Raw genomic sequence first — 19,461 nt, 5'->3', positions numbered from 1 at the left:
AATATGGGTGTCCTACCCATCAAAGCCCTAATTTTCGAAGAATGTACACGAGTTCATTATGGCAGAATGTATCGAAAGCATTTTTGTAGTCTATAAACAAACAAAAATATCAACAATGACATCCCGGCACCAGTGGATTAATACCTGCAGACTGAATACTGCCTCTATAGTACCAAAGCCATTTCTGAAGCTGAACTGCGAGGTTCCGATATTTGCCTCACATTTATGATAAATTCTCAAATTCAAGACATTTAGGAATATTTTCAGAACATGGATCATCAAATTAATTGTTCTATATTTATTGCAGAATTTTGTATTGGCTTTTTAGGCAACATTACGAAAGTTGATTTGAGCCAGTCGCAAAGAATGTTTCCACTTCAGGGAATACTGTTGAACAGGTCAACTAATAAGGTAATAATGAGCAGGATTTTTTCTTTCTCAATCAGTTTCGGTATCTCAGCATACATCTCATCAGCGCCTGGAGCCGTCCCATTTTTGAGCTGAGCTAAAATGGATAAATATATCAAAATATGGCACAATAAATGAAATTACAGACAGCAGACCTCCTACAACTTTATTTATAAGATTTATATTTGATAGGAGCACCGTGAATTTCCCCGCTTGCTTTAGACCAGATCAACTTACGAAGTAGGTTAGTGGTGGTGGTGCTGGTGATTATTGTTTTAAGAGGAAGTACAAATGGGCAACCATCCTCTATATAAAACTAATCAGAGAGAAAAAATGGAAGGGGTCCGACACTTCTAAAAATAAAGGTATCAGCCAAAGAAAGACAAGGGCCACAAAAGGCGTGAAAATGAAAGACTCCCTAGGCCTCCATACGAATCCCATCGGGGTCGGAAAAGAACAAGAGTTGACCAAGAGAGGTTGGATAGGATAGATGAAAGTGAGGAGCCTGGCACAAGTAAGTGGAAGCAATGCCAGGACTCAGCTAAGAGCCCCATGGCCGCCAACCCACGCTCCAAAGTTCAGAGCCCCTGGGGCCCCTTTTAGTTGTCTTTTATGACAGGCAGGGGATACTGTGGGTGTTATTCTCTGTTAATCTCTGTGATTAATTATTGCCACCATTCCGTGCACAGGCCTACATGTATTATTGTTTGCCATACCAATCCCAATGCTTGTGATTGTTGTATGTGTTGTATGTATTGCACGAATGTTATGATTTTGTTATAATGCCTGTAATGTGCGTATGGTTTTTTATTTTTTATTTATTTTATTTATGGAACTTTTCAGCTAATATTATATGCTCTCCTATACCCATTTGAATTGTATGGTAGGAAATATCATTACAGTACAGGTACTAACTAATAGCTATAAAAGCATGCTACTGGTTGGTTGAATATGTGAATTTTCCTAGCCAAGGGAATAAAGGAAGTGAAAAATAAGTTTTGTTACTAAAATTGGTGAAATATCATTTGAAGATTTAATAACAAATCAGCTGACGGGTATTTCACAATGCAGCGTGCCATACTTTTTGCAGTAGTTCTCATCATGGCCACACCTGTCAAAACCCTTCACTTACTGGACAACCGTTGGGTCTGTCTCGCTCACAGACATGCTGTGATGAGGGAGAGAGTAAATATCATATGAGGTAGGGTTTGGTTCACTACGGACTGGGATGGTTGTAGAGCCATAGCACTACAGCTATCTTGGCACGAGTTGGACTGGCCTGATAAAGTTTACAAATAAATTTTATGATTCAATAATTTATCACATATTTAATTTTACATTAAATGGATATTAAAAATATTCCTACCATCTATGTAGTTATTTACTAGGATCTAGAATAAATTCACTTGATTTATCCAAAATACAATTCATTTTCCTAATGGAATGTTTAAGACATAGTATGATAAGAATAACATTACATATGAATTACAATCATCTACTTGACTGAAGCTGGATTCAGAGAACTAATGTTGCAAGCATTTCATAGTTGTGAACTTAATTATATATTTTACAATACAATACAATACAATACAATAGAATATTAACTCCGCCATTGTCCGGTCCCAAGTCCGGAATGGGAAAGGAGGAGGGTTTGCTGGTCTGGCACCCAGCTGTAAAATTGCCAACGCCGAGTGTTGGGCGGCGGGAAATAACCTGACTCCCTAAGGGGGCCAACGGCTTCGGGCGAATGAGCCCCTTTGGGTGGGGTGATGGTCCCCACAGTGGAGGAAATGCCACTGGAATCCATTATGCAGCGTCTGTTCTCCAGGTTAGGGGCGGCTGCACAAGGCGTCTGTACTCCAGAGGAGCGGCCTCATTATCACCTCACTGGATCACTCCAGAGTTGTAATTCGGGACCTAGTCCCACACAGGTGACACCTTGACAGTCAACCATGGAAGGTCTTTTAAGGAATACTCCACCGGCTGAACCAAGAGTTCAGAGAAGGCAGCATTCGGATACGGTGGGCTGCCACCTGAAAGATACGGTGAAGTCGGAGGCACGGAAATACCCCAGTACTACATACACGAATGAGACAAAATCAAGAATCAAACCAAAGCAGATAACATACTTCTCTACACACAACATAAACTCACTCATGCAAACCGGTAAACTAAAAGTGATCACCGACATAATGGACCAACACAAAATTCTTTTTTTTTTTTTTTTTTGCTAGGGGCTTTACGTCGCGCCGACACAGATAGGTCTTATGGCGACGATGGGATAGGAAAGGCCTAGGAGTTGGAAGGAAGCGGCCATGGCCTTAATTAAGGTACAGCCCCAGCATTTGCCTTGTGTGAAAATGGGAAACCACGGAAAACCATTTTCAGGGCTGCCGATAGTGGGATTCGAACCTACTATCTCCCGGATGCAAGCTCACAGCCGCGCGCCTCTACGCGCACGGCCAACTCGCCCGGTCACAAAATTCTTATCATGGGATTACAGGAAATTAGAAACACTGACCAGGATGCCTTGGAATCTCAAGGGTACAGACTTTATAAAGGTATACCCCGGAAGAGAGTGATGAAGAATGTCCCACAATTTGGAACAGGATTTTTGGTCAGCCTTAAAATAATAAACTCAGTTCAAGAATTCAGATCACAGTCTCCACGACTCTCAACGCTCACCTTAAGGGCATCTAATAAAATCTATACTATAATAAATGCCCATGCTCCCACTAATGATAAAAACAACTCCTCAAAAGACCAGGAGGAAACAGGAGAATTTTGGGACCTATTGGACCAGACCATAGATAACATCCCCAAACACCATATAAAATTATTAATAGACGACTTCAACGCTCAACTAGGCAGAGAAAGAAAATACTGTGACATCATCGGAAAATGGCCAGCACACAAGAAAACAAATAAAAATGGAGAGAGACAAGTTGACCTGTGTAGAAACCATAATTTAATCTCAAAATCTACATGTTTTAAGAGGAAACCTCAAAAACTCAAAACATGGAAACACCCTGACTACACTAAAGGATAATGGCAACTGGACCACGTCTGCATGGACAAATACCACCACAAAGAGATCTATAACGTCAAAGTCCTCCGAGGAATAGACACAGGTTCAGATCACTACGTAGTTAAAATTAAAATTAAACTCACTCCCCAGAGACAACAAAAGCAAGCCCTTAAAACTAAAAGAAAAATAGATCCTACCCAGCTAATCAACAACAAAAATTACCAGAAAGCAACTGAAAAAATAAAAATCACAGACAAACTTGAAGACTTAGTACACAACCTTAAACAAATTGCAGAAGACCTAGCTCCAATTAAACCACGTAAAAAACACCAATGGTGGAACAGTGAATGTGATGAAACAGTGGAGAAAAGACATCAGGCATGGCTATTACATCAGTCCCAAAAGACAGAAATATCCTATCAAAAGCTAGTAAAACAGAGAAAAGAAACTACCCAAGTCTTAACAAGAATAAAAAGACAACATCATAAGGACACCCTGCAGTTAACTGAAGAACAGTTCAGTAAAACTAAATCAAGGGACTACTACAAAACCTTCAGAAAGCAGCTCCAAAAATATGAACCCCCGACCCTACTGATGAAGGATGAAGATGGTAAGCTGGCCCATAACAATAAAGACAATGCAGAAATTCTGGCTAAACATTTCAACAAGCTTTTAAATTGTGAGGAACCTACAGAACTCCTTCATTTGGACACCAACACCCCGATAAAAACATCACCAGAAAACATCAATCCCCCCACAATAAAGGAAGTCTACCAAGCTCTGAATAAATTAAAAAACTACAAAGTGCCAGGAGAAGATCAGACCTTTGCGGAAATCTGGAAATATGCAGGAACCTCAGCAAAAGTTGCCCTCCATCAACAACTTGTCTCTATCTGGATTAAAGAAGAACTACCAGAACACTGGACAACAGCCCTCATTCATCCTCTGCACAAAAAAGGGGACAAAACCGACCCTAATAACTACAGGGGAATCTCTCTCCTAGACATAACATACAAAATATTTTCAATAATCATCCTTAATAGGATAAGTTTACAACTTGAGAAAGAACTAGGAGAATATCAAGGAGGTTTCAGACCCTGGAGGAGCTGTCCTGATCAGATCATGAGTCTTAAGTTGATAATGGACTATAACAGGAGAAGAAACAGAGATATGGTGATAACATTTGTAGATTTCAAGAAAGCTTATGATTGCATCCATAGAGAATCTCTGTTTAAAATTTTAAGACACCTTGGACTACACCCCAAATTAATAAACATGATAAAATTGACTCTCACCAATACCAAGTCAAAAGTGAAGTTTAGGGGTGAAACATCAGAGACATTTGAAATTAAAACTGGACTACGGCAGGGAGATGGGCTCTCACCACTATTATTTAACTGTGCTCTAGAAATGGTAATGAGGGAATGGTTTAGAAAATGTCCCCCCAAAATAAAGATTGGCCGAAAAATCAAAACAAATTGCCTGGGTTTTGCTGACGATTTAGCATTACTAGCAGTGGACATAAAAGAAGCAAAAACCCAGATATCAGAACTTCAAAACATTGCAAATAAAATTGGCCTCAAAATATCATTTGAAAAAACAGAAATTATGCCCCAAAAACCAACACAGCTAAAAGAAGTCACCATAAATGGTAATAAAATCAAAATAGTAACTCAGTTTAAATATCTTGGAGAAGTAATAACACATAACTTAAATGAAAAAATCTCAATCCAAGTAAGAACAAATAGATTAGCTAAAGCACAAAAATTAACATGGGATATCTACAAAAAGAAATGTCTATCAATAAATACAAAAATAAAACACTACAACACAGTTATAAAACCGGAAGCTACATATGCAGCAGAAACACTCTTTTACCTGAATAAACAATCAAAGACGGACAGACTTCAGAAAATTGAAAGGAGGATTGGAAGAACCTGTATCAACAAAAAATATCAGAAAGATGGACAGTGGCGGTTAATACCTAACAAAGTCGTGTACAAAGAGCTAGAACCCATTACAGATACTATGCGTAAGAGGAGACTGGGATTCTTTGGACATATCATGAGGATGCAGGACTCGAGACTTCTGAAACAACTAGTACAACACTATCTCGTCTCAAAAAATACCACAACAGGATGTAAATGGATCAGAGAAGTAAGAGAGGATCTGAAGGAAATAGGCCTTACAACAGAAGACACCACAAATAAGATAAAATTGAATACAAAACTCAAGAATACAAACCTCCGCTTTACCCTTACACAAAACAAACCAACAACACGCACATTTTCAACTGAGGAAAGGGCACGAAGATCGGAGCGTCTGAAGAAGTACTGGGAGAACCGCAAAGCCCGAACAATCCCTTCAAAGAGACCTGAACGACGGACTGACTAAAGTGATCCTATGTGGTCATAAAAGAAGAAGAAGAAGAAGAAGAAGAAAGGAGAAAAGGAGGAGGAAGAAGAAGAAGAAGAATATTTTACAATACTGACAAGTATAAAATGTAACAAGGAAGAAAAGCATTTTAAAGCAGAACCTATCTTTAACACTTCTCAAGGAATGATTAAAAAATTTGTGTAAATCATGGAAAACTAAATTCAGAGCAATACTTTTAATCCTCTGATTCTGTGGCTTAAATCATTCAGAATAGTTAAGATGTTTCCTATTAGGAACCCAAAAGAAATATCTGAAACACATAATGTACATTATACTGGCTGGGATGGGAAATCAAAGACAGTTCTTCTTCTTCTATCGATTTTGGCCAGCTGTGGACCATGTAAATAACTCCTCATGATTTAAACTTTCTTTGGCGCCAGTACTCCTTCATCCTCCTGCTTGCTGCTTCTTTTCTTTCAGCCGTCCATTGTTGTTTCTTCTTGGTCGCTGTTTCTGGCTCTAGGAAACCCTTAAATGTGTGTAACTTGTTTCTGAAGGTGGTTCTATTGTGGATGTCTTGATGTGTGATGTTCATTTCTTGCAAATCCTTCTTCGTGTTAACAAACCATTTTTCATAAGAGGTGCCTTTCCTATTGGGCTTATTGAAGTGGTTAAAGATTTTCTTGGCAAGTCTGTTGTCAGGCATTCTTGAAGTATGTCCAAAAAATTTAACTCTTCGCTTTCGAATGACATCTGAAATCCTACTGCATGTTTTATATATTTCTTTGTTACTGCGTAATCGATATGTGTCCGTACATTTCTTTGGACCGAGGATTTTTCTTAGAATCTTTATTTCCTTCTTCTCGATTTCTTCAATGTCTTTCCTGGTTGTTAATCCCAGGCATTCTGAAGCATATAAGCACTCTGGTTGAATTACTGCCTGATAGTGGCGTAGTTTTGTCCTAATAGAGATCGCTTTCTTGTTATATGTGTTTTTTGTAAGGTGGAATGCAAGCTCCATTTTTCTGGCTCTCTCGCGGTTTGCTTCTTTATCAAGCCCATTAGGTTGTATAATCTCACCAAGGTATTTGAATTTAACAACTTTATCTATCTTATCATTGTTTGTTGTTACTATGTATCTTGGGGCTTCTTTAATGTTGGTCATGAAATGTGTCTTTTCAAATGATATCTGCAGGCCAGTTTTCATTGCTACCTCTTTTAAAGTGTTAACTTGTATTATCGCTGATTCAATATTTTCTGATAACAGTACAAGATCGTCAGCAAATGCTAAGCAGTTAATAGTGATGTTCTCTTTCTTGTATCCTATCCTCATTTGGTCTTTAATGCCTTTTTCTTTAAGTTCTTTTTCCCATTCTTTGATGACTTTATCCAGGACACAATTGAACAGCAGTGGGGATAGGCAATCTCCTTGTCTTACACCTGTCTTGATTTCAAAGGGTTCAGATATCTCTCCCATAAACTTAACCTTTGAGTATGTGTTTGTTAAGGTCTCCTTTATTAGTTGTAATGTCTTGTTATCTGTACCCATTTCTCTAAGGATGTTAAACAATGTGCTCCTATCAACTGAATCATATGCTTTTCGAAAGTCAACAAAAACTGCTACATACTTCTTGCCCCTGGCAACTCTGTCCTTCAGTATTGTCTTAAGGTTCCAAATTTGTTCCACACATGATCGTTCCTTCCGAAAGCCTCCCTGGTATTCGCCGATTTTGTGTTCAACTTGTTGTTCTAATCTTGATAGCAATGCCATAGATAGTATCCTGTATGTCTCTTGAAGGAGTGAGATGCCTCTGTAATTGCTGACATCTGTTCTGTCCCCTTTCTTGTGTAGTGGGTGTATTAAGGCTAATTTCCAATCATCAGGAATCTTACAAGTGTTCCAGATTTCTTGCATTAACTGGCATAGGTTCTTGATCATTTGGGGGCTCACATGCTTCCATAGTTCACTCGTTATTGAGTCTTCACCAGCTGCTTTGTTGTTCTTAAGCTTCTTGATTAGATTTGTGATTTCTGTTTCATCTGGCGGTGTGGAGTCTGGGTTCTGTTGAGTATGTTCTGTGGCGAGCTTCTCCTCTGGAACTGGGCAATTAAGTAGCTGTATAAAGTATTCTGCTAACAGTTGGCAATTTTCTTCATTGTTTGTTGCGATGGTGCCATCCTCTTTCTTGAAACACAAGCTCGGTGGTTGTGTTTAAGACTCCTCTTAAATGTCTTGTAAAAGTCCCTCGTGTTATTCTTTTGGAAGTTTTGTTCTATTGCAGCCCGTTGTTCTTTCTCAAATTTTCTTTTTTCTCCTCTTATGATTTTTGCTGTTGATTTTCTTTGTTCTTTGAAGCTGTTGTAATCTTCCTCTTTCTTTGATGAGTACCACTTCTTCCATCTTTGTAGTCTGAGTGATATTGCCTGTTCACATCTTTCATTCCACCATGGATGTTTTTGTGTTTTCTTGAGTAATGCTGTTTCTTTGGCTGCTCCTATCATGGTCTGCTGCATTTGCATCCATTCAGTTGTTTCAATGTTTGTCAGTTCTTGGTACTTGTTGCTGTTCTGTTTCAGCTTTTGAGTGTCGAATCTTAGTACTCTGTTGTTTGTGCGTTTCTTCTTGCTGCTGGGAATAAACTTTATCTTGATGATTGTTAAATAGTGATCTGTTTCTATGTTGGCTCCTTTCTTAACTTTAACATTCATGATTTCTTTTTGACTTCTATGGGAGATTGCAAAGTGATCAATTTGATATTCTCCTAATAGTTTGTTTGGTGATGCCCACGTCGTTTGTTTCCTAGGAAGCTTCTTGAAATGAGTGGACATCAGTTTCAAATTAAAGTTCCTACAGAACTCTATAAGTCTTTGCCCATTTCTGTTGGTTCTTCTATGATCTGGGAAATCCCCCACTATTCTCTTGTAGACTTTTTCTCGTCCTACCTGTGCATTGAAATCCCCAAGTAGTATTTTCACATGATTATCAGGAATTTCTGATGTCACCAATTCTAATTCTTCCCAAAAATCATCTACCTTTTGTGGGTTAGTTCGATTGTCGTCATTAATTGGCGCATGAGCATTAATGAGGGTGTATATTTTCTTTGCACACTTAATGGTTAGTAGTGAGAGCCTTCCATTTGGAGACTGGAAGTCTATAACCGAATTTAGAATCTTTTTATTGATTACAAATGCTGTTCCTAAGTGTGGCATATTCTTCATGATCCTTATGCCAACCTTGCCTTTCAGGATTCTATAGTTGCTTGATTCCATCGCGATGTCATCCATGAATCTTGTTTCTTGAAGTGCCATGATCAGAATATTTTGCTGGTCCATTACGTCTGTAAGTTGTTTAAGTTTTCCTGTTTTTAGGAGTGAATTTATGTTCAGCGTGCCAAAAAAGTGTTTCCGTTTAGGTTTTAATTTTGTTGTATTCAGTCTGGATGTGTCTGATGGCAATGGGTTTCCTAGATGCTCCGACTCATCTATGCATGGTGGTTTGGGCTCTCCAGAATCTGATGGCCCAAAAGCACTGCTTGTAGCAGTGGTGGATTTCCTCTTGAGGCTGCCACCTGGAGTAGTTTCCGTAAGAAATGTTTCCATCATGCGAGTTAATGGGAATTGTTGGGGGAGCCGACCGGGGTCAGCTCATGATACCACTAAAGTTGTAAGCCTTAGAGTTGCTCCTTTCCAGCAGATGTATCTGGATTGTAGCTCAACTGTCGGGGATAGATTATTCTTCACCTTCAACACCATTGAGGTTATTGAGGGTATTCTATTTCTGTGAAAGCTGTTGATCGCCTTCTTCGTCTGTAACCCAGACAGGGGCCTTTACAGGGTGCTATCATCCGGAGCCAGATGAACCCTGGTTTTTTTACGAGGTGTTACTCCTCCCCCTCCTCCTTCCTCATCACTTGCGAGATGAAGCCCCGGGCTTGGGACCAGCACTGACGGAGTTTCAAAGACAGTTATTGATTATGTAATAACTGATAAATTAATTGGAGAAAAAGTGAGGGATACGAAAGTGAAAGTTTGGACACCGACCACAGACTTCTGATAGTGGATCTAAATTGCATACTTAAAGCTACACCTACAGTAAAGAGATTGCCAAAGATTGAATGAAAACCTACAACTCATTTTCCAGTCAATGACGAGATCAGGGATGGTATGAATGAAGCCCCCAACTTGCGGCGAGGATAGGAATTGTGACCGCTACTGAGACCTGTCGCACTCCTCTGGAGCAATGATTAATGACTGACAGATGAAATGAAATGATAGTGGCGAGTGTTGCTGGATGAAGGATGACAGGGAAAACCAGAGTATCTGGAGAAAAACCTGTCCTACCTCCGCTTTGTCCAGCACAAATCTCACATGGAGTGACCGGGATTCGAACCACGGTATCCAGTGTTGAGAGACCGGCGCACTGCGACCTGAGGCACGGAGGCTCAGATTGCCAAAGATTAAAGAATGGAAACTGAAAAATGAAGAAATCAAGAAGGAATTTCAAAATTTCATAGCGACTTAATTGCCAAAATATGAGATAGGTAGTGTTGATAAAAAGTGGAATACATTTAGAACAACAATAGTTAATTATGCTATAGAGGTATGTGGTAAAATGAAAGGTAAAGTCAAGGAGAAAGAAACAAGTAGGTGGAATAATAGAGTAAAGCATACAATTGAAGAAAGAAACATGGCAAAGAAAAACAAGGATGCTGAGAAACATGATCAGGCTCAGGGAATTGTACCCAAGGACGATGAAAAAATAGGAAGACTAGAACAGGAATACAGGAATAAGAAACTTCAGGTAAAAAGAGTAGTGATAGAAGAAAAAGAGAAGAGCTGGGAACTGTTCACCCAAAGATTTGAGGAAGATAGTAAAGGAAATCAGAAAATGTTATGCAGGTTAATGAAAAGTAATACTTCAAATGGGGAAGAAATTAAAGCTATTGAAATAGAGGATGGGATCATTATCAGAGACATGGTAGGACTCAGAGAAGAGTTAATTTTGAAAAATTATTGAATGGGGATTGTAAACAAGAACAAGTTACCAAAGTCATTAATGAATTACAGAAGGAACAACCTCCAATTACTTGGAAAGAGATGGAAAATGCCCTGAAGAAAATGAAAAGTGGAGAGTCAGCAGGAACAGATGAACTAACAGCAGACATGATTAAGGCAGCTGGAATCTCTGGAATACAGTGGCAACATCGAACACTGGAAGTTATATGGAAAGAGAACAGGTTGACAGATGACTGGAAAAAGGAATTATAATACCATTGTTTAAATAAAGGAAGTACCCGGAATCTCCATTAATGGAGATATAGTTACGATTCCTTCAGTCATTGCAGACCACATCGCGTCACATTTCGCAGATACGTCCAGCTCTAGGAGATACGACCCTGCATTTCTTCCAATTAAGCGCGAAGCAGAGGCCCACCATCTCTCTTTTGCCTCTAGTGCTTCGCATCCCTACAACGTGCCCTTCACGGAGTGGGAGTTGCGAAGTGCACTTGCGCTATGCAGAGATACGGCTCCTGGACCGGACAAAATCCATAATCAAATAATGCTTAAGCATTTGAGTGACAGATGTCTCAAGGATATCCTCACCCTATTCAACAGAATATGGAGTCAGGGAGTGTTTCCATCTCAATGGTGTGAGGGAATTGTAATACCAATTCCCAAGCCAGGTAAAGATCCAAAACTTCTGGATAGTTATAGGCCAATATGCCTTACAAATGGCTTCTGTAAGCTATTTGAAATGATGGTTAACCGGCGTCTTGTGTGGGCCATGGAAAGGCAGGGCCTCTTGTCTAACTACCAGTGCGGTTTTCGCTCTCATCGGTCTGCCACTGATCATCTGGTCAGACTGGAGAGCGCCATTCAGGAGGCCTTTCTCCGGAAGGAACACCTAGTCGCCGTGTTTTTTGACCTGGAAAAAGCTTACGATACTACCTGGCGATATGGGATTCTCTCCACTCTACACCAGTGGGGATTTCGGGGAAATTTGCCGTTTATTGAGAACTTCATGTCCCTCCGTCTCTTTCGAGTCCGAGTAGGGAATGCATTTTCTCAATATTACGTTCAGGAAAATGGAGTACCTCAGGGATCGGTACTGAGTGTCACGCTGTTCGCAATCGCCATCAACGGCATAGTTGCCGCTGCTGGGCCCGCAGTCGTTCCATCGCTGTATGTAGACGACTTAGCTCTACATTACAGCTCCGGAAGGGTGGCGTTTGCAGAGAGACAGGTACAGCAAGCTATTAACCGAGTCGACCGATGGGCCCTGCAACATGGTTTTCGATTTTCAGCAGCGAAAACCTCAGTTGTACACTTCTGTCGACGTAGGCCTCTGCATCCGGAACCAGAGCTCCGCTTGCGAAACAGTGTCTTACCAGTGGTTGACACCTGCAAATTCCTGGGTCTCCATTTTGATAACAGACTTACGTGGCAGCCGCACATCCGTCAGTTAAAGGTTGCCTGCATGAAGAGACTTAACATGCTTAAGTTTCTCAGCGGCACTTCGTGGGGGGCTGACCGTGCGGTACTGCTATGATTTTACACGGCGACGGTCCTCTCCCGAATTGACTATGGAAGTGCGGCTTATGGCTCAGCATCAAAATCTACACTGAGCCTTTTAGACAGTATTCACCATAGTGGAGTAAGGCTGGCAACGGCTGTTTTCCGTACTAGCCCCATTCCCAGCCTGCTCGCTGACGCGGGAGTTCCACCTTTACGGATAAGGAGGCAGCAGTTACTCCTAACGTACGCTGCCAAAATTCGTGAAATGCCGCTACATCCAAGCTATCAATGCATCTATCGCACCCAATACCATCAGTGGTGCCAAGACCGGCCGAATGCCACACGGCCGGTTGGGTTTCGGATTGATAGCTTGTGTCATGATTTGAATATTGATATTGGTGGTTGTCTTGAAAGAACTCTTAGCGAGGTACCTCCGTGGTTGGTTCCGCGACCGGATATACGTCTAGATCTGCTCCGTGGACCCAAGGTGAACACGGATTCCTCCGTTCATCGGAGGTATTTCCAGGACTTTGTTCACCAATATCCGGCCGCGAGACTTATCTTCACGGATGGTTCTAAAATCGGAGATAATGTTGGTTGCTCTTTTGTCATTGATGATATGAGTACGAAGATCTCGCTCCCTAAAGTATGTAGCGTGTATACTGCAGAGCTTTATGCCATCTTACAGGCTCTGCAGTTTGCACTGCGTGACGAAAGAAGCCACTTTCTGTTGTGTACCGATTCGTTAAGCTCTCTGCAGTCTATTGAAACCTGTTTCTCGCAACACCCACTGGTGCAGCAGATACATGACCTTCTAGCCAGGTTAAGCGATGCTAGCACCAGAATTACTTTCGCGTGGCTTCCAAGCCACGTTGGGATTGCGGGAAACGAACTTGCGGATGAAGCAGCAAAGGAAGCTGCACTTTTACCTCCAAGACCCGTCAATGTACCTGCTAAGGATATTTGTTCTCAGCTACGTCGAACCATCTTGGCGTTCTGGGAATCGGAGTGGCTAGATATCCGAACTCCCAACAAGCTGAGAGCAATTAAGAAGACAACTACCGTGTGGCGGTCCTCTTTCCGACCTTCACGGAGAGAGGCCATAGTACTGTGCAGGCTGAGGATAGGTCATTTACGATCCACGCACTCTTTTCTCCTAAAGAGGGAAGACCCCCCAGTGTGTTCTTGTGGTGCCGAATTCACCGTGGCCCACATCCTCACAGAGTGCGCCGATCTCTCTGGCCTAAGACGGAGCCTCGGCCTGCAGGAAACACTCAAACGCATACTAGCCGATGACGCGACTACTGCTGATCTCGTCATCCGCTTTATGTGCGACAGTGGACTTATCAAGGGTATGTAAATTACAAGTGTACTGTTACTCAGGGAACGTACGTTCCCTTTTGATACGTTAGTAATCCTTTCGGCCTAGTTTTATAATTATTTTTTGTTACATTTTGTACTGCGTTTCCAAATTCTTTTGGTGAATAAATAATTTTGTTTTATATTTTAAATTTCTTTTCCACTTATTTGTTCAGAGAGGATGATTACCTCATTGTACTTCTTCTTAAAACAAAAATCACCACCACCACCACCACCACCAAGTAGAAGGAAGTGCACCAATTTTAGAGGCATCACCCTTTTGTCACAGTGCCTTAAGATAATGGAGAAGATTAGAGAACAGAGATTGAGAGAAATAATGGAAGATCAATTTGAAGAGGAACAACAGGAATTCAGAAGAAATAAGGAACCTCAGACCTAATTTTTTTACTCAGGCAGCTAATGGAAAACTTTTGGGAAAAAGGGAAGGACATAATAATAGTGTTTTTGGATTTGGAAAAGGCATATGACAGGGTGGAGAGAGGAAAAATATTGGAATGTTTAGAAAAACATAACATCCCAGAAGCACTAATTAAAAAAGTTCAGATTTCGTATGATGGTTGTGAAAGTAGTGTGCAAGTAGGAGATGGAAGACCTCAGTGGTTTAAAACAAGAAGAGGTGTCCAACAAGGGAGTTCGCTTTCCCCATTGCTCTTCATTTCACTCATGGATACTATTATAAAGGAACTCAAAGAAATAGATAAGGAAGATCTTAATGTATTTGTTTTTGCTGATGATATTGCCATTTCGGGAGAAACACAGAGATGTTCTGAGGAGATTGGATCTTTGGAACACCAAGTTTAAAGAATATAAGTTAACTGTGAGCAAGAGCAAAACAGTGGTAATGAAAGTTAGCAGGACAAATACACCTTGTAACCTCACCCTCGAGGGAGAGAAGATTGAATATGTGAATACCTTTAAATATCTGGGGAGTACAATATCAAATGAGAGAAGTGCCAAGAACAAAGTGTTGAACAGGGTGCAAAAAGGATCCAACTTCTTCCATCAAGTACGGAATACAGTATGGGACAAGGAAATTCCTCACAGGGCTAATCAGACCTGTTCAAGACTGATCTTCTGCCCATCATAACGTATAGCCTGGAGACTTGCATCATACATAATAGAAAAAGTCAGCTGCAAGCTGTTGAAATGAAGTTCCTTAAATCAGCTGTACAGAAAACAAGGAAGGAGAGAATTAGGAATGATCAGATGCGAAGGTCAACCTGACCATGGAAGAAAGGCTGGGTGTTGCAAGGCTGAAGTGGCTAGGACATGTTAAGCGGATGCAGGTGACTTGAACACCAAGGAAGTATTTTGAAAAGATCTTCTGGGTCGAACACCAATTGGACGCCCTAGGAAAAGATGTTAGATCAGATAAGAGAAGACCTAGAGAAGAGAGGAGAAACACAGGATGCCCTAGAGGGAAAAGAGGCAAACCAGGACCACAATAAATGGAGGCACATCGTTCTTAAACATCCTACCTGGCTCGCTGGAAGGAATTCATGACGATGATGATGACTACTCAAATTTACTGAAAAGAATACTATAGTATACTTACTTAAAATTAATGTGCTACAATTTCAACCAGCATCCTGTATTGTAAAGCCTGGCTGAAATCTGTATGTGTACTTCGAGGCCTTCCTTAGAAGTTCAAAGCATGTTTGTGCAGTTGGAAAGAAATTATATATGAGAAAGACCAGCAATAATTCAGTAACCAGTATCCATGACAGTCACGACTTACCACACATTGCAAAGAGGAAATCTAATGGGACTGAATTGTTTGGAAGTTATCAACTTAACTGGAACTTCCAATGCATATCACTCATAATGGAGCAAGTGGCCTAAGTGATTTGTCATTCATGTATCAGAAGTGCAAAATAAATTTTAAAATTTTAGCAAACAGAAACAATCTTTTGTAATAAGGCTGTAGGTATAATTAATTTTAAAACTGTATTATTTACAAGTGTTTTTGATACACATTGTCTATCAGGGCACCCTCAGTACTTGGGGGAGTCTTGTAAATAAAAATAAATTTACAACAAAATTTGTGTGAAGAAGGTGCACATAAAAGTAAATTCAGAACAACCAGCTTAAAGCTCATTTGTGGTTGATAATTTAACTCTTATTTGTTTTAACTGTTGTTGGTGGCAAACAGATGGTAACTCCATGTTACATGATTTCTTGGTTTGATCGCATATAATTTATACAACAGCAGAGAATAGCTGATGGTAGTCTAGGATGATGCGTACTGTAGTTTGTTTGCTACCGCATAATTATCTATGCAAGGAACTAATTTATATCTGTGGTTATTATACTCTCTTTCTAAACTGTACTAGGAAATAATTAGCAAAGGTTAAAAGAAAATTTTAAAAAAAAGAGAATGAGCAGCGTATGATGGAAAAATATAAATTCCAGGAATATAAAAGCGAGACTCTACTGTATTAGAGGTTATCTGTTAGATTGGAAAACAAGATCTAGTAAAAAATGTAACACTACTAAATAATTGCTGTGGTTTATAAGACAACTTTCTACCATATAACCTGCATTGTTCTTGCACATACAGGATCTCTCTAATAAACCAAGACCGAACACATTGTGTTTGTATTCTGCACTATGACAGCTGCCTCAGCAAAACTTATATCACATGCGGCCACCCTGCTTTAAGCGTGCATACAATCTTATATGAAAATCTTACCTTATAAAAGATGCTGGAAGTGTCATCCTTCATAAACATCATTAGGATTTTCTGCACACCAATAGTGAGAGTTATGGCTGTTCACATGGCCATTAATATGAAACCAGGCCTCATCCGTAAAGAACACAAGTTGTGGGTCGAATAAATGATAATTTAATGATGCAAGATACCACTCGCAATATATCACTCTTGTGGCTGGATGAGCAGGTTTTAAATAATGGGCCTGTGTAAATCTATATGGTTTGATGTATAACAGTTTTATATGCCTGTGTGCAGAAGAAATCAAAACCCCTACTTGTTGTGCTAATTTTGTGAGTGATTTATTCGGTGACCGTTCAAGATTCGCACCAATGCCATCTAGCTTTTCCTCTGTTAAAACTTTGTGTGCGTGCATGTTTTTTATTGATTACTGAGCCAGTAGTTTCAAATTTATTTATAATTACGTAAATCTGTGGTCGCGAAGGTGGCACTTCACCAGGAAATTGCTGAACAAATGCACTGCGTACCCGTCAAGCTGACTCGTACTTAAAATAACTCGTACATACGAAAATACGGTGTTGCAATGATAACTGTCTCACCATGTTAACACCTGAGGTTCAGACCGGCTACTGATGCTAGGCTGAACACATGCACACTCCTTATAAAGTCAAGAACTATGCGTGCGCCTCCCGTACTTCAGCGTAGGTCTCGGAGAGTAAACATGCCACTGGACGCTCTGGGTTTATAAGAGAGACCCTGCATATAATGAATTAGTCTAATTACAGTCACTATTCACCATAAACTCAATTTAAGATATATCATACTAACTTCTCTGCTCCAGTTTGTAGTTTTTGTTCTGTAGAACACTAAGAGCCAGAGCTGCAGGAAAGCCTCGGAATTGAGAACCAAGCAGAGATATAAAACGTCGCCGAAAATCCACATAAAATTCTTTTAACCACTGTCCTTCATGACCATCTTCAGAGGTATTTAGAACATGAAGCATGATGCAGGAATGTTCTCCGGTTAACTCATTAGTTGTCTGTCTGAAACAAGACCAGAAAGCAATCTTCAAATTAAAATACATTTTAAATGAAACAAAACAGTTCTACATTTGTGATCATTAAGAATACCTGTTCGAACCCTGAAGATGGTTTTGCATGGGTTTCCCATTTTCACAACAGGCAAAAGCAAATTATAAACAAAATGTTCTTCTAGAGCTTCAGAGAACTGCAAGAGATTGAAGAGATTTGGGAATAGAACACTGCCCTGTCTCAATCCTCATTTTATTTCAATGGCTGTTGTGTTCATATCTTCAAATGTAATCAACACTGTTGAAATTCATTTGTAGGTCTCTGTCATCCAGGTCAATGTCATTGAGGATATGCATTAGTGTTCGATGTTTCACATGCTCGAATGCCTTCTCATAATCATTAAAACATGTGTAAACATCCACAGCCATATTTAGGCATCTCTGAATCTGAATTCCGACCAATGCCTCTCTGCTACCAAAACCATTATGAAATCTGAATTGGGTATTGTCCATCTATGGTTTACATTTGCTACGCATCTTTGCATGTTTTGTCTTCAGACTTATTAAGCTTATACCGTAATTAATTCTATGATCTCTATGGGATTTAGCCATTGATATTTTCGGGATGAGAGCAATGGGTGGCGTCAGCCAATCTGATGGAGTATTTCTGCTGGTGTATACTAGGTAAAATAAATCCACCAGAGTATCCAAAGAACGGTCTTATTTAATTAATTTTATCATTTCTACAGTTATGCAATCAGGACCAGGAGTTTTTCCTGCTTTCATAGTTCTCAATCACATGTTCTACTTCCTGATGAGCTATATGTGATACAACATTAAGACAAGACTTGTCATGACAAAGTCTTTCTAGCTGTTTAGTTTTCTTCATGGTTGACAATGATCTTCCCTTATTGGGCATAAATGAGTCCAGTCCCTTTACCTGTATATAGTCTAGCAGCATCTTTGATCTTTTTATGTGTGTTGAATGTATCATGTTTCCATTCAAGATCTTCTATTTCTGTGCACTGGCTATCTAGCCATTCAGTCTTTGTTCTCCTAACTTTCTTATGAATTTCAATACAGAAATATAAAAGAAAAAAAAGTGGTGAATCAAGTAATGTATAGAAAGGAATATGAACACAGTAAGATAAACATGACATCAGCATTGGAAAAAGGAGCATTAAAAAGGGAGACAAAACACAAAAGGACAAGGACAACCTCCACATCTTCGTACACTGCCATCTTCAAATAGACAGTCTCTTCTTTCATCATTCCCAATTCTTCCAGACCAACCCCCCTCACTCTCCACGCCAACAAATTCATTTCTGCTCCTCATTTTCATTACGAGGATGGGCTTCAACACTCATACAGATCTTCAGTCTTAATGTGGGAAGAGTAGGATAAGAAGTCATATATATACAGGAAAAGGAAAGAGGAAAAAAATTTATGTTGAAGAGAGGTACAACTAGGAACATAGGACAAACATTAAAGGAGGAAAGGAACGCAACATGTCACTACAAGTAATGCAATAGAACAAATAATAGGACGAACACAACAGATCAGCATTAAAAGAGGGGGCAATAGGAAACGAGACAAGCACAATCTCCATGACCCTGTCGGGAGCTGAGAAGAACCGAGCGAGTTGGCCATCTGGTTAGGGTCGCGTAGTTGTGAGCTTGCATTTGGGAGATGGTAGGCTTGAATCCCACCGTCAGTAGCCCGGAAGATGGTTTTCTGTTGTTTCCCATTTTCACACCCAGCAAATTAATTAAGGCCATGATTGCTTCCTTCCCAAGTCTAACCCTTTCTTATCCTTGCATCTTGCCAAGCCCTGGTGATTGCTGATTGTACTGTGAAAGTTAGTGGTTGCACCTGCAGCAACTTGAACTTAGTTTCTCGGAACTGTATAAAGCTGCTGTGCCCAATTGACAATACTCCACATTGTGGAACTTCTGGCCAAATCAGTTCATACAGTACAAGATCGAAAATACATTTTTGATGTCCAAGAAAGTTAGGAGTGGCTTGTTCTTCTCACAGTGTTTCACAACTAGA

The 19,461-nt window shown here is 40.0% G+C and overlaps 1 protein-coding gene across 2 annotated transcripts in view; it reads right to left on the bottom strand.

Annotated features, from left to right (window-relative positions):
• Nucleotides 1-19,461, bottom strand: part of l(1)G0020 (RNA cytidine acetyltransferase l(1)G0020) — a 248,047-nt gene that overhangs the window by 50,672 nt on the left and 177,914 nt on the right. For both annotated transcript variants that reach the window (XM_067143333.2, XM_067143334.2), the window contains exon 17: nucleotides 17,208-17,422. In XM_067143333.2, coding sequence (XP_066999434.2) covers nucleotides 17,208-17,422 — 215 coding nt within the window. The remainder of the gene's footprint in view (nucleotides 1-17,207; nucleotides 17,423-19,461) is intronic.

This window comes from Anabrus simplex, chromosome 3 (assembly GCF_040414725.1).
Source record: "Anabrus simplex isolate iqAnaSimp1 chromosome 3, ASM4041472v1, whole genome shotgun sequence".
Taxonomy (NCBI): Eukaryota; Metazoa; Arthropoda; class Insecta; order Orthoptera; family Tettigoniidae; genus Anabrus; species Anabrus simplex.
The sequence above is the reverse complement of the archived record's forward strand: the minus strand, read 5'-3'. Positions and strand labels throughout refer to the sequence as shown.